This window comes from Protopterus annectens, chromosome 8.part0, assembly GCF_019279795.1.
Source record: "Protopterus annectens isolate FY-2018-M chromosome 8.part0, PAN1.0, whole genome shotgun sequence".
NCBI lineage: Eukaryota > Metazoa > Chordata > Ceratodontiformes > Protopteridae > Protopterus > Protopterus annectens.
In genome coordinates this window covers 512,303,582-512,319,095 of record NC_056741.1, presented here as the reverse complement: position 1 = coordinate 512,319,095, position 15,514 = coordinate 512,303,582, and the positions used below count along the sequence as shown (strand labels likewise).

The following is a 15,514-nucleotide window of genomic DNA, read 5'->3' as shown; positions in this document are numbered from 1 at the left end:
GTTGCACACTGGTGTTGTGAGCTATGTGTCACTTTGGTTGTGACTGGTGTTAGTTTGCGTTTCGGCTTTGGAGGTCCTTGTTGCTTGGGGAGGTTAATGTTAAGGGCCTCCGCATATGTGGGCTTTGTGTTGCTATGTGTGGGTGTTGATGGTATGGGTTTTGAAGGGCTATGAGTTGCTTGAGTTGTAATGCAGGTGTTAACCTTCTCCTCTTGACTGTCTAGCACAATCTTGATGGGAGAGGGATTAGCTTCCAGTTTAGCTATGTAAGTGCATCTCTCGCAGGTCGTAGTGTTGGGTGGTAGGAGGAGAGGATTGTCTGTTTACATGAGGCAGTTGTCGCACTACCCCAGTATGCCCAGATTCACCAGGTGGACAGGAGAAATCACCGGAAACTGACCCTTGGACATGCCTGTTTAGGTGCTTTTTTGTAAAGTTTAAGAGCTGTTTTCTCTTACCTTTGCAAGGTACTCTGCAATTATAGGCTGTTTAGTGCCTATGATTATTTTCTCCTTATTGACAAGGAGAGCTGAGTGCTTGAATCAGTTTCAGGCTTCCTAGTGCTTTCTTGTAAAGTTCAAGAGCTGTTTTCCCTTACCTTTGCAAGGTACTTTGCAATTATAGGCTGTTTAGTGCTTATAATTAATTTCTCCTTATTGACAAGGAGAGCTGAGTGCTTGAATTAGTTTCAGGCTTCCTAGTACTTTCCAGCAGGTTCTAGAGCAAGTGCTAGTCACAGGGGTTCAGATTTTAGTGCTACTACTGAGAAACCAGCTAGTTCTAAAGGAAAATTTGAAGAGCAGACTTTCTGACACCTGGAATAGTTTAACTCTAGCCTCGCAGTGCTGCACTATGTGAAAAATGTGCAAACACACGCGTTTTTAAGCCAAAAGTTGAAAGGGATAGAGATCAGCCCAAAAAGGCTAATAAAATTACAATTTCAGAGCTGGAAACCACTCTTCTAGCATTAGATAGGCAGTACAATGCTCACCACTCCCACTGGTAAGCAGTAGGACTTCCCACTACCACAGCAAGGTCTGAATAGCTCTGAGCACAGAAAATAAAGTCCTGAGACAAGCAAAGCCTGGGATATGGACTGGCTAGAAAAAGTGGGAAACGAGCAAACAAGATAGTATTTTTTTTTGTTGAAACAGGCTAAACAATGCAATAATACAGTAAACAAACACAGTAAAGGCTAACACACTTGAGTGTGTAGTCCTAAGCAGTAAATGCAATTAAAACTCTACAAAATTAGCATTGCATTAACATTCTGTAGAACACTGATGTTCAAGGATTTTTTAATAAATTGACTATGCTAACGAATCACCTGTGCAACATCACTCTCATTTGAGCTTCTACAATTATCACTTTCCCTCAATGTCACTTGTGTGGCAGACATATGCTTTAATGACAGTCTAATCAATTGCACTGTTTTTGTTTGTTAATCAGATAAGCACATTTGACACCACATCCTCTTTACAAGGATACAACGGATGTACTTTTTGGCATAAGTGTCTTTTTCTAAAACGTTTACAAGCACAGGCTGGTAAAATGACAGCCAGCACTACTGAATGAATCTTGTTAGCAGCCTTACCCCTGTACTCTAAACTAATTTGTTATCCTGGATAAGGAAAAATGAAATACAGCATTCTGTCCATACAAAAAAAAAAAAAAAAAAAACAGAATTGTAAATTGCTAGTGTACTTTGCAATCTTCCAATAATAGAAAAATTGCTCTCATAATAAATGACATGAAGAAGGCTATTTAAAAGAAAATATGCACATTATTATTATTTTTTAAGCATACCATGCCCATTTACAAGTGTTCTCATTGTTTCCAAGCACATAAAATACTTTATTCCTGCTTTGCACAATTAAGTTACATTTTCTTGTTATATAATTAATAAACATTGTAGAACCCTACATAATTATCAAATACTATTGCTAAATAGTATTTGATAAACATGAAAGATATGTGAAAGTGAATACAGAATTATAGTGAATTTTGTCACTACGAAATACTTAAAGAAGACCTAATAGGTAAGATTTGGACAAATACTTTCACTAAAATAATGTAAGAAAGACATGAAAGGTAATTCTTTACTAAAGATCAGAATGTTTTTGCACAACTACTCTTTGTATAAACAGTGTGTGTGCGTGTGTGTGTGTGTGTGTGTGTGTGTGTGTGTGTGTGTGTGTGTGTGTGTGTGTGTGTGTGTGTGTGTGTGTGTGATTGTGTGCATGTGTGGGTGTGTTTGTACACATTTGCATCCATGACTGTTTAACAGTGTGTCTAGTGTTACAAATTCATTTGCTGAAACTAAATTAAAAGTTAATTTTTAGGTAATACTTACCAGTAGTTCTAAGTTTTTTGTTTCTTACGATGGATAAAATAACTAGCACATTCCCAGTCAGGTCCATTACAATAGTAAACATCATCACTGCTACCAGAACTCCGATTGCTGCAGTATGGTAATAAATACCTGTGGCATCTTTATTGCTGTTGTTGTTACTGTGTGGCCAATAACAACTAAAATTCAGATCAGACCACGGCATTTTGCTTACACCTCTGTAAAACGATTGCTTTCATGCCTTGCAACTAAAATGTGTGACACATTATAAATTAAATATGGCAGCATTAGCAAAAGACATGAAGTGTGATAGCAGTATGATTTTAAATATAAACAGTTGTAATGCTGACTAAAGACGTGATTTAATATATCAAATGTCCAGCTTTACTGAATGGCATTCTGAGAGACTTATGCTGGAAGCATGCATTGGTTTGTTTTCATTATATGCCCCTTTCCCTAACTATACACTGTATGTTACTGTTCTAGATTAGTTTTTGTTTTTCAAAATATTGTCATCTCTGTACACGACAATCTGCTCAAAGTCAATTTCAGATTCTTTTCTTATAAGAAAATTTTCCAGATACATATGTCTTGGTCTAAGAGGAAAAATGAATTCTATCAAACATCTTGCCATCTTTAAATATATTCAGATAAGGTCCCTAATGACTTGCGACACAAATGGGAATACATGCTCTGGAGAGCTGTTTGCATTAGGATCTTGTTATAAACCTTTTTTTTTTGCCATACTATTAGAGTGAATATTTCTCATTGTATTCTTTTGACTGCGCTAGATAACCAATTCAGGATTTTGCTACCAAGAGAATTATTCATTGGTTTACCTTCACAAAACAGAAACACAAACAGAAAAAGTAATGTCCAACAAAATTGTTTTACTTTCACCTGGTCATTCATATTTTATTAACATTCATCAGTCACATATCACACCCATGGTCTGACATGCTCTTGACTACAGAAATGTTATCCATTCATAATTGTTATCATGTTACAACTAGGAGATGGTTTTCTCAGGAAAACAATATGTTTCAGAGAATCGTTTACTAAAACATTATTTTTTATTATTTACACTATTAAATTATCCATTATGAATATGACTACAAAATACAACCCGTGTGCATACACATGTATATGCAATCACAGAAACACTAAAACAAAGACACCAACCTTACCCCCTCGCACATGCACACACACACACACACACACACACACACACACACACACACACACACACACACACACACACACACACAAACAGTATACATTCACTTTCATGTGATGGACATGTTTGCTTGTACTGGAGATGAATTGCAGTAATTGTGGTCAAAGATCTTTGGACAATAAAATGAAAACATGTGGGGCAACTACCAAGTAGAACTTAATACAGCAGTCCTTCAGTATATTCAAAATGTTATGGCTGTCAAGGTATATAGATGATTGACAATATATTTGTATGTCTTGATCTGATTTTTTTTACATAAGAGCCTATATATGGTACTAGTTCTGGTGGTTAATAATGTTAGGCGGCAAATACTGTATCATATTCTACATGGATGTGATGCTGCTACTGTGTTAAAATGTATTATTAGAAAGAAGTTACCCCTTTTCATTCTACATATGGCTTTATGATCTAAAACTGGATGGACAGATACAAACTCAATCTAAAGCATACCTTATGTTACTATAGTGCTCATATAATATGATCTGTATCCTGTTCTGTCATCGTTATCAGCAGTGACTATGTATGCAGGTTATTATCATGCTGCTAAAACAAGCAGGAATACCTCTGTTTCATTTGGCTTCTGTTTATGTGGTAACATTGTGTTTAATCCCTGAATCATAGTTTATCTATTAAGAGCATTCTATGTCCACAACTCTAAAAATAGCGTATCATGCATAATTATTTGAACAATAAACTACAGTTATAAAACATACAAAAATGTACACCATGGGAATAAATCCAACAAGCAAATGAAAAACAAACATGCGTGTCATTATCTTGTCTTGGTGGTCAACAACTATTATTATGGATCTGATATTTTATTTATTTTATTTTTTATTTTACATTTGTTAACCGGGCTTGTCTAGCTGGATACATATCCTTTTTCAGTAGAGGCCCGAGGAGAAAAGCTCCAACATAATGGTAAAACACAAGTTGAAAATACAAGTTATAAAAGGTACAGGTTATAAAAAATACAAGTTATAAAAAAGGGTACGTGTTACATTTACAAGATTAGAAAAAAAATTTTCATAGAAGTACTATGAGACAAAAGATCAATCGGCAGGTAATACATAGCAGAGATATCTTATATATTAATAGTGTATAGACTAGTTCAAGAGTCACCCGTTTACATTTAGGGTAGAGAGAATTTTAAAGATCTGCAAAGGGAACATGAACTAAGGAGATAGGGGACTAGATGGGTTTGAATATGAGGGTTTGATATGTGAGGTTAGTCAGGTTCAGGACATGGGCATAGCCATTGTGTCTTGAGATATTCTTTCAGGTTGTTTTTGAACTGATTGTGAGAGGTTGTAATTCTAAGGTAGTTTGGCAGGGAGTTCCATGGCTTGCCAATGGAGTTGGCAAAGAGGGCATCACCGCCCGAGTTGTTAGCTTTAATGGTTAGGATCTGGGTGCTGTTGGATGATCGGAGACTATTAAGGTTTGTGTATGGGGTCAGAATGCTACACAGTGAGGGGGTTCTATCTGGTTGATTAATTATTTTACAAGCTTCATTGAGTTGGTTAAGTTTGAGAAGGTTGGGCAGTTCCAACCAGCCAAGTTTCCTCAGGTTAAGACAATGGTGGGTGCGATATGGGGAACCTGTTATAAATCTAGCAATGTGGTTATAGGCCAGAGAGAGCATGTTAAGTTCACATTTATTGAGGAAAGAAAAGACTGGGGAGGCATAGAGGAGGGTGGAGAGGAGATGTGTGCGGGCAATGGTTAGTTTGGCAGTAGGAGTTAAAAAGTTTTTTATTCTGTACATGGATCCAAGTTTTTTGTTAACAGATTTTACGGTTTGGGTAATGTGTATGTCAAATTTGAGCTTATGATCAATAGTTACTCCTAGTAATTTGGTACTGGTGACAGGGGTTATGATAGTCCCATTATTGGATTTAACATGGAAGGTTGTATTATTATTATTTGGGAGTTCTTTTCCTAGGGTTGAGAAGACGTTGGGGAAAAATAGTAGTAATTTGGTTTTAGTTGGGTTGAGTAGGAGTTTCAGGTCGGCGAACCATTTTTCTACTAGAGAAAAACAGAGTTGAGTGGTGGTTTGGAGATTCAGGAGGGAGACATCTGAGCAGATCAAGGTGGAGTCGTCGGCATATTGGATGCAGGTGGATTGAGGGATGACTGAGTGAAGGTCATTAATGAAGATGGAAAACAGAAGTGGACCCAATATTGAGCCCTGAGGAACACCTATGGTATTGGGGAGCAGGCCTGATAGTCTGTTTTGCCACAGGACAGCTTGTTGCCTACCAGTGAGGTAAGCCTTGAACCAGGTTAGTGCTGGGGTGTCCAGATGTAGGGTTGCAAGGGTGGAAAGAAGGAGCTGGTGATTGACCATATCGAATGCTTTTGACAGGTCAAGAAAGAAGGTGGAGGATATTAGTTTGCTATTGCGATTGTTATTAATGGAGTTGACAAAGGAAAGGAGGGCAGTGGTTGTACTGTGGTGGGGGCGAAAGCCGTGCTGGGTGTTGGACAAGAGATGATTGCAGGTTAGGTAGTGAAGAAGTTGTTTGTGGATGCATCTTTCCATAATTTTCGCTATTGGGGACAGTATAGCTATTGGTCTATAGTTTGATATTTCCGTGGAGGTACCTCCTTTGTGAAGCGGAATGATGTAAGAAATCTTCCAAATAGAGGGGATACTGGCTTCAGTAATGGTTCGATTGATAAGGATTGATATAGGGTAAGCAATAGCATCAGACGCAATTTGTAAGAATTCTGCTGGGAGGTGATCAGCTGCTAGGGTGGTTGGTTTGAGCTTTTTTAAGAGAGTATGTATGTAGGATGAGGAGACTGGCTTAAAAGTGAACAGGGTCGGGGCATCATCATGGGGTTGTGTGGCAGATGGGGGAGAGGAGGTTAGTTGACTGGCTAGAGTTTGGATTGTCTCGGTGAAGAAGGAGTTAAAGGAATTGGCTACTTCTTCCTGCCCTTTCTCAATGAGTTTCTCGGGGGTTGGGGTAGTAGTTTTACCTGGGTGCAGGAGGTTGTTAAAACATGCCCAGAATTTCTTTGGGTTGTTCTGGTGTTTATGCTGGAGGTGGCAGAAGTATTGTTTTTTGTCTTGGGTAATGGCTGTTTTAGTAGTGTTTCTTAGTTGTTGAAATTTAGTACGATCTTGGGGGGTTTTTGTGGCTCTCCATTTATCCCAGGCTTGGTCACGGAGTTTAATTTTGGTTTTTGTTTCTCTAGTAAGCCAAGGAGCTATACGTACTTTGGATCTAATTTGTCTATGTGGGGCATGTGAGTCAAGTATCTTAAGGAATGTGTTGTTAAAGTAGGACACACTCTCCTGGAGGGGTAGGGTTCTTAATATGGTCCAGTTGCAGGATTTTAGGTCAGCAAGAAATAGTTGTGGGATAAATTTCTTTTTGTTTCTGATTAGTCTATATACGGGAGGGTTGGAAGTAGGGCATTTATGTTTAATAATATAAGTTATAAGGTGGTCACTGAGGTCACTGGGAAGGGTGCCTGTAGTATAGTTGTTTGAGTCTCTGTTGGTAAGAATCCAGTCTATGGTACTTTCTTTTTGGAGAGTATTGCCTATTCTGGTAGGGGATAGGATATGTTGGGAAAAACCATATAGGTTAATGGGTTGTGGGGTTGTATGGGTAGAACAGAGAGACCAGTCAATATTAACGTCCCCAAGTACTATGGTTTCTTGTGGGTAGTTGGTGGCTAACCAGCACAGGGTTTGCTCTAAGTTTTCTGTGTTCTTCCCTGGTGGGATATAGGTAACTATGAGGTTGAGGCATTTTTTAGTGTTTAGGCATATTTTTAGGGCAATTAGTTCTAAGTTAGAGATTATAGGGGGTTGTAATGGATTCCTATGGATATTCAGGGTATTTATAAACATAACAGCTATTCCACCCCCTTTTTTCTTTGCACGATCAGCCCTGACGATATTATACCCGGGTGGAAGGATCTCTTGATCCTTAGTGGTGGGTTTTAGCCATGTTTCAGTTAGACACATAATGTCAGGGGAGTGAGTAGCTATCATGGCATGTAGGGTGTGAATTTTGTTGTTAATGCTTCTAAGGTTCAGATGTAGTATTAGAAGGGAGTCGGTAGATTTTTGGGTTAAGTTAGAGGGGTTAGAGTCTGACACTGTAGGGGGACCTGGGTTAGGATGGATATCACCATCAATGTTTATTCGATTTTTCAGGTAAACTAAAAATCTTTGTAGTTTAAATAGTAATTTGAGGTTGGTTTTGTTAGTTGGAGTTTTGGGGTGGTGAAGTGTGAGATGGACTACTTTGGGGGATATTGTTTTGTCTTGGTAGAGTGAAGGAGCAATAGAAACGACATAGAGATAGGATTGGGAGTTAGTGTGGCCCTTATGGAAGGGGATTCCTAACAGAGATTGGTTTTCATACTTTGTTAAGAAATAGATAGTGATGAGTAATATTGATGTGAGAGGGGTGATAGAATAAATGAATTTGGCCATGATGGGGATAGGGAGAGGATATAGGGAGGAGGAGGGGATTTAGTGTTAGATTTGGTAATGGGGGTGGGCCTTGGGGTGGGAGGAGTAGTAGGGTGAGTCAGGGGAGCTTTGGATTTGCAAAGGGGGAAAGTGGGAGGGGCTGGCTATACCTATAAATGTAGGGTTACTGGGGGCGGGTGGGATAAGGGGGCAGGGAGGGCGTGGCGGAGCCAGCGGCTTGAGCGGGCATTCACCGCCAGGAGTCACTTCAATAGTTATTTGTAGTTATACAGTAAAGAAGCAGTCTTCGGGTAATTATAGTTAGGACTATAATTATTCTAGCGGTACTGCCAGGTTCCAGAGACTAGTACGTTAATATTTACTGTTAAGGAGACAAGAATGCTTTAAATTTACCCTGTATTTGAGTAGAGGTTAGGTTGAATTTCTTATGTTATCCTTAATTACAGGTCAGAGCATTCGCTGAGGTGAGCGTTTTGGGTCTTGGGTCACCGCCAGGAGTCACTTCAACAGTTATTTGTAGTTATACAGTAAAGAAGCAGTCTTCTGGTAATTATAGTTAGGACTATAATTATTCTAGCGGTACTGCCAGGTTCCAGAGACTAGTACGTTAATATTTACTGTTAAGGAGACAAGAATGCTTTAAATTTACCCTGTATTTGAGAAGAGGTTAGGTTGAAGTTCTTATGTTATCCTTAATTACAGGTCAGAGCATTCGCTGAGGTGAGCGTTTTGGGTCTTGGGAACCACGCGTAAAGTTAGGGCGGGGGGCTTCCTGTGATATAATGGAAAGAGATAGGATGTTAGAATAGCTAAGGTTAGCTAGGAAAACACAGATTAATACAATTATGTGGTGAAATTCACATGCAGTCAGGAAAAAAGTATTTAAAACATTTTAAAAAAACATTGTGTGTCGCGGACAGTATCACATAAGTCAACTTTATGTCAAACAGACTCGTGCAGACACTTTGATTGTTTCTTCAACACTAACAACTAAGTCACTTATCAGATATAAGCAAGATGCCTCTAAATATGTGCCAGATACACATTCAAAAACTATATAATAGGAGCAAATAGCGTCAGACCTAGTCGCTATACAGTTGAGTAAAAAGTCGCTAGAAGTGCGTCAGCAACACGTGCAGAACTTTAGAGTTATTCACGTAACAACAGTAATTGGTATGACAATACAATGCAAAGCAGTAAACAGTCCACGAGCTGATTTGAGTACAAATGCTCCAAAACACTGAAAAAAAAATGCTAGAAGTGCGTCAGCAACACATGTAAAACTTTTGAGTTAGTCTCGCAACAACAGTGTTTGTTATGACAGTACAATGCGAGCAGTATAAAGTCCACAAGCTGATAAGAGTACAAATGCACCAAAACACTGCAGTAGACTCACAGTTTAGTTTACTAGTCTATCAGTGAGTTACCTTTAGGCCAAAGATACGACCGGACAAGCGGACAGGCAGAAAACATGTAAAGAAGTGTAAGGTTAACAGTGAACCTGGAGGATTATTTCATAACTTCCTGACGTCAGTATTCCCGCCAGGAGTTCGCTGGGTCTTAGTGGGAGCAGTCATTGAGTGCAGAAATTCACCGCCAGGAGTCACTTCAACAGTTATTTGTAGTTATACAGTAAAGAAGCAGTCTTCAGGTAATTATAGTTAGGACTATAATTATTCTAGCGGTACTGCCAGGTTCCAGAGACTAGTACGTTAATATTTACTGTTAAGGAGACAAGAATGCTTTAAATTTACCCTGTATTTGAGTAGAGGTTAGGTTGAAGTTCTTATGTTATCCTTAATTTCAGGTCAGAGCATTCGCTGAGGTGAGCGTTTTGGGTCTTGGGAACCACGCGTAAAGTTAGGGCGGGGGGCTTCCTGTGATATAATGGAAAGAGATAGGATGTTAGAATAGCTAAGGTTAGCTAGGAAAACGCTGATTAATACAATTATGTGGTGAAATTCACATGCAGTCAGGAAAAAAGTATTTAAAACATTTTAAGAAAACATTGTGTGTCACGGACAGTATCACATAAGTCAACTTTATGTCAAACAGACTCGTGCAGACACTTTGATTGTTTCTTCAACACTAACAACCAAGTCACTTATCAGATATAAGCAAGATGCCTCTAAATATGTGCCAGATACACATTCAAAAACTATATAATAGGAGCAAATAGCATCAGACCTAGTCGCTATACAGCTGAGTAAAAAGACGCTAGAAGTGCGTCAGCAACACATGCAGAACTTTAGAGTTATTCACGTAACAACAGTAATTGGTATGACAATACAATGCAAAGCAGTAAACAGTCCAAAAGCTGATTTGAGTACAAATGCTCCAAAACGCTGTAAAAAAAAACGCTAGAAGTGCGTCAGCAACACATGTAAAACTTTTGAGTTAGTCTCGCAACAACAGTATTTGTTATGACAGTACAATGCGAGCAGTATAAAGTCCACAAGCTGATAAGAGTACAAATGCACCAAAACACTGCAGTAGACTCACAGTTTAGTTTACTAGTCTATCGGTGAGTTACCTTTAGGCCGGAGATACGACCGGACAAGCGGACAGGCAGAAAATATGTAAAGAAGTGTAAGGTTAACAGTGAACCTGGAGGATTATTTCATAACTTCCTGACGTCAGTATTCCCGCCAGGAGTTCGCTGGGTCTTAGTGGGAGCAGTCATTGAGTGCAGAAATTCACCGCCAGGAGTCACTTCAACAGTTATTTGTAGTTATACAGTAAAGAAGCAGTCTTCAGGTAATTATAGTTAGGACTATAATTATTCTAGCGGTACTGCCAGGTTCCAGAGACTAGTACGTTAATATTTACTGTTAAGGAGACAAGAATGCTTTAAATTTACCCTGTATTTGAGTAGAGGTTAGGTTGAAGTTCTTATGTTATCCTTAATTACAGGTCAGAGCATTCGCTGAGGTGAGCGTTTTGGGTCTTGGGAACCACACGTAAAGTTAGGGCGGGGGGCTTCCTGTGATATAATGGAAAGAGATAGGATGTTAGAATAGCTAAGGTTAGCTAGGAAAACACAGATTAATACAATTATGTGGTGAAATTCACATGCAGTCAGGAAAAAAGTATTTAAAACATTTTAAAAAAACATTGTGTGTCGCGGACAGTATCACATAAGTCAACTTTATGTTAAACAGACTCGTGCAGACACTTTGATTGTTTCTTCAACACTAACAACCAAGTCGCTTATCAGATATAAGCAAGATGCCTCTAAATATGTGCCAGATACACATTCAAAAACTATATAATAGGAGCAAATACCGTCAGTCCTAGTCTCTATACAGTTGAGTAAAAAGACGCTAGAAGTGCGTCAGCAACACGTGCAGAACTTTAGAGTTATTCACCTAACAACAGTAATTGGTATGACAATACAATGCAAAGCAGTAAACAGTCCACGAGCTGATTTGAGTACAAATGCTCCAAAACACTGTAAAAAAAACCGCTAGAAGTGCGTCAGCAACACATGTAAAACTTTTGAGTTAGTCTCGCAACAACAGTATTTGTTATGAGAGTACAATGCGAGCAGTATAAAGTCCACAAGCTGATAAGAGTACAAATGCACCAAAACACTGCAGTAGACTCACAGTTTAGTTTACTAATCTATCGGTGAGTTACCTTTAGGCCGGAGATACGACCGGACAAGCGGACAGGCAGAAAACATGTAAAGAAGTGTAAGGTTAACAGTGAACCAGGAGGATTATTTCATAACTTCCTGACGTCAGTATTCCCGCCAGGAGTTCGCTGGGTCTTAGTGGGAGCAGTCATTGAGTGCAGAAATTCACCGCCAGGAGTCACTTCAACAGTTATTTGTAGTTATACAGTAAAGAAGCAGTCTTCAGGTAATTATAGTTAGGACTATAATTATTCTAGCGGTACTGCCAGGTTCCAGAGACTAGAACGTTAATATTTACTGGTAAGGAGACAAGAATGCTTTAAATTTACCCTGTATTTGAGTAGAGGTTAGGTTGAAGTTCTTATGTTATCCTTAATTACAGGTCAGAGCATTTGCTGAGGTGAGCGTTTTGGGTCTTGGGAACCACGCGTAAAGTTAGGGCGGGGGGCTTCCTGTGATATAATGGAAAGAGATAGGATGTTAGAATAGCTAAGGTTAGCTAGGAAAACACAGATTAATACAATTATGTGGTGCAATTCACATGCAGTCAGGAAAAAAGTATTTAAAACATTTTAAAAAAACATTGTGTGTCGCGGACAGTATCACATAAGTCAACTTTATGTCAAACAGACTCGTGCAGACACTTTGATTGTTTCTTCAACACTAACAACCAAGTCGCTTATCAGATATAAGCAAGACGCCTCTAAATATGTGCCAGATACACATTCAAATACTATATAATAGGAGCAAATAGCGTCAGACCTAGTCGCTATACAGTTGAGTAAAAAGACGCTAGAAGTGCGTCAGCAACACGTGCAGAACTTTAGAGTTATTCACGTAACAACAGTAATTGGTATGACAATACAATGCAAAGCAGTAAACAGTCCACAAGCTGATTTGAGTACAAATGCTCCAAAACACTGTAAAAAAAACGCTAGAAGTGCGTCAGCAACACATGTAAAACTTTTCAGTTAGTCTCGCAACAACAGTATTTGTTATGAGAGTACAATGCGAGCAGTATAAAGTCCACAAGCTGATAAGAGTACAAATGCACCAAAACACTGCAGTAGACTCACAGTTTAGTTTACTAGTCTATCGGTGAGTTACCTTTAGGCCGGAGATACGACCGGACAAGCGGACAGGCAGAAAACATGTAAAGAAGTGTAAGGTTAACAGTGAACCTGGAGGATTATTTCATAACTTCCTGACGTCAGTATTCCCGCCAGGAGTTCACTGGGTCTTAGTGGGAGCAGTCATTGAGTGCAGAAATTCACCGCCAGGAGTCACTTCAACAGTTATTTGTAGTTATACAGTAAAGAAGCAGTCTTCAGGTAATTATAGTTAGGACTATAATTATTCTAGCGGTACTGCCAGGTTCCAGAGACTAGTACGTTAATATTTACTGTTAAGGAGACAAGAATGCTTTAAATTTACCCTGTATTTGAGTAGAGGTTAGGTTGAAGTTCTTATGTTATCCTTAATTACAGGTCAGAGCATTCGCTGAGGTGAGCGTTTTGGGTCTTGGGAACCACGCGTAAAGTTAGGGCGGGGGGCTTCCCTGTATTTGTATTATATGAAACATCCAGTTCTGTTTTGCCAAGGCTGAAAACATCACAGATAAAACATTTAAAAACAACAATAATGCAAGCCTGAAATGTCACAACATAAAACATAAACAAAGCTGTATGACAATTTATTAACAAAAATAATAACCAGAATGAGCACTGCACTGAAGGAAATGTCCACAGTGAGCATAGTCACTAAAATGTCACTCAGTTTATTAAAGATCCGCAAAAAAAGTTGAGTGCTTTTGTCCTATAATATTTAGAATTTGAGTTCATCAGACATGACTTGTATAAACCATTGCTGCCTTTTATAAAATTCATGTTCTTAGTAAATGGCATCTTTAATTGTACAGACACTATTACATCACCTTTAAAAATAACCAAAGCTTAAAAAAAGAAAAAGAAAAAAAAAATATATATATATATATATATATATATATATATATATATATATATATATATATATAAATATCTAATTTAAAAGACCCACAGTGCATATCCTTCATGGAACAAATATCCTACATTCCATGCTGTGTGTATTCTGTCCTAACACTAGAAATGCATGGAGATCACCAGGCAGTCAGTTAAGGACCACCATTTCCTCCTTCTACCCCAGCACAGGTAAGATATAGCTACTCATTCCCCTACCCCCTTCCCACCTGGCCTTTTTTTCAAACTTGTGAAATTCCCAGGTTGAATTTGATCTTTTTTCCCACGTTATCAAAAAGTGGGGTCCCAGAGCAGTTATATTTATTTTAAAATGGTTGTAATTATGTGTATAAGTTTATAACTGTAAAACAAATTATGTGGACACTTACATAGCACACTTGTAACATTGCATAGATGTTTATAGAACTTCTGTGAAGACATTAATCATTTTTCACCAGAAATGAAGCTGGTCATTTTCCATTGAGAAAGACCCATCTGTGATATTCATAAAGGATCATTTGCCATGAGTGTAACTTTTTAAAAGATCTTGCTGCAGAGAATACATTTTGAGATCATTGACTCTAACAATGAGTTAATATTTTCTTAATGCATTTAATCACATCTGATGTATTGCAAATTGTCAGTTGAGTACCGTTGTGCTGAGTTTTCATTTTATAAATAAGGAGTAGTTTATTGGTGAAGGAAATTTGAACTCTTGTGTGTCATTTGCCTAAAGTTCCCCCTACCAATAATTAGAGCTCCTGTATAGGAAATCAGTGTCAATGAGTTGTGCTGGCAGTAATGCCTTTTTTTGGGGGGGGACATCCCTAGTCTTTGAGTTGGCATGACTGCAAAATTGATATCTATATCTATCTACACACACACACACACACACACACACACACACACACACACACACACACACACACACACACACACAAACACACACGTTTATGGGTGTAAGCCCCCCCCCCACATCAGTGTGTTTTGCTCAGACATTTTTTGGGTGAATGCAATTCAGGGATTCTGATCCCTGGCAAGCTGAAATTCATCCACTCATACTGGCAGCTGAACTAACATAACAGAACATCAATTGTAGTCTAAATTCAGAATTTATTCTGTGGAAACAATCCTTGTGAAACATGAGAGGCAGCATTTGAAAAAGAAATGAAGTAATGGCTCGAGTAACTGAACTTCTGAGAGACAGAAATTGAGAAAGTATAATTCACCAAGACAACATTTTGTCTAATTAGAAGCAAGAATACAAAACCATTAGGTGCACTGGTTAAGGATGAAATAACTGTCAGACCTTCCAACTCAGTACATTTTAGGTACTCACAAACACCTGCTCCTACACACATACACAAAAACACAGACTTCTAATATTTGCTTGTAATCAGCGTGTCAGTATGGATGAGTATTGTTATGCTACCTGTAAAGCACAAATAAGTTTTAAATACATGCTGGTAAAATATTAAATGTATAGTACCAAACCTTGCTTAAATCAAATTCCACCCTTTGTATTATCAAATAAGAAGAATATAGTTTTCAGAATTTTTATTGCAATCAGATCAATTTGTGATTGTGGACGTGCCAGTTTGGTCCCTAGCTGAGCTGATTAGAAGACAAAGGCACTCACCAGTCTCAGATGCATAAAACGTGTAATATGGCATTTGGTAAATGCTGGTGGGTAGATGATGGAGTGCAGCTGCAATGTTGGGTTAAATGATGCATAAAATACAATTATGTCATTAACTAAAGTTGCCCATACTTGTCTTATGTTTTCCTTTGGTTACAGTGATCTCTTTGAAACTGTAAATTTAAATGCAGT

The 15,514-nt window shown here is 38.4% G+C and overlaps 1 protein-coding gene across 1 annotated transcript in view; it reads right to left on the bottom strand.

Moving 5' to 3' along the window:
• LOC122808310 (melatonin receptor type 1C-like) overlaps positions 1-2,555 on the bottom strand; it is a 154,562-nt gene extending 152,007 nt beyond the window's left edge. The window contains exon 1 of the mRNA XM_044079276.1: positions 2,354-2,555. Coding sequence (XP_043935211.1) covers positions 2,354-2,555 — 202 coding nt within the window. The remainder of the gene's footprint in view (positions 1-2,353) is intronic.
• Between the last annotated feature and the right edge of the window lie 12,959 nt (positions 2,556-15,514).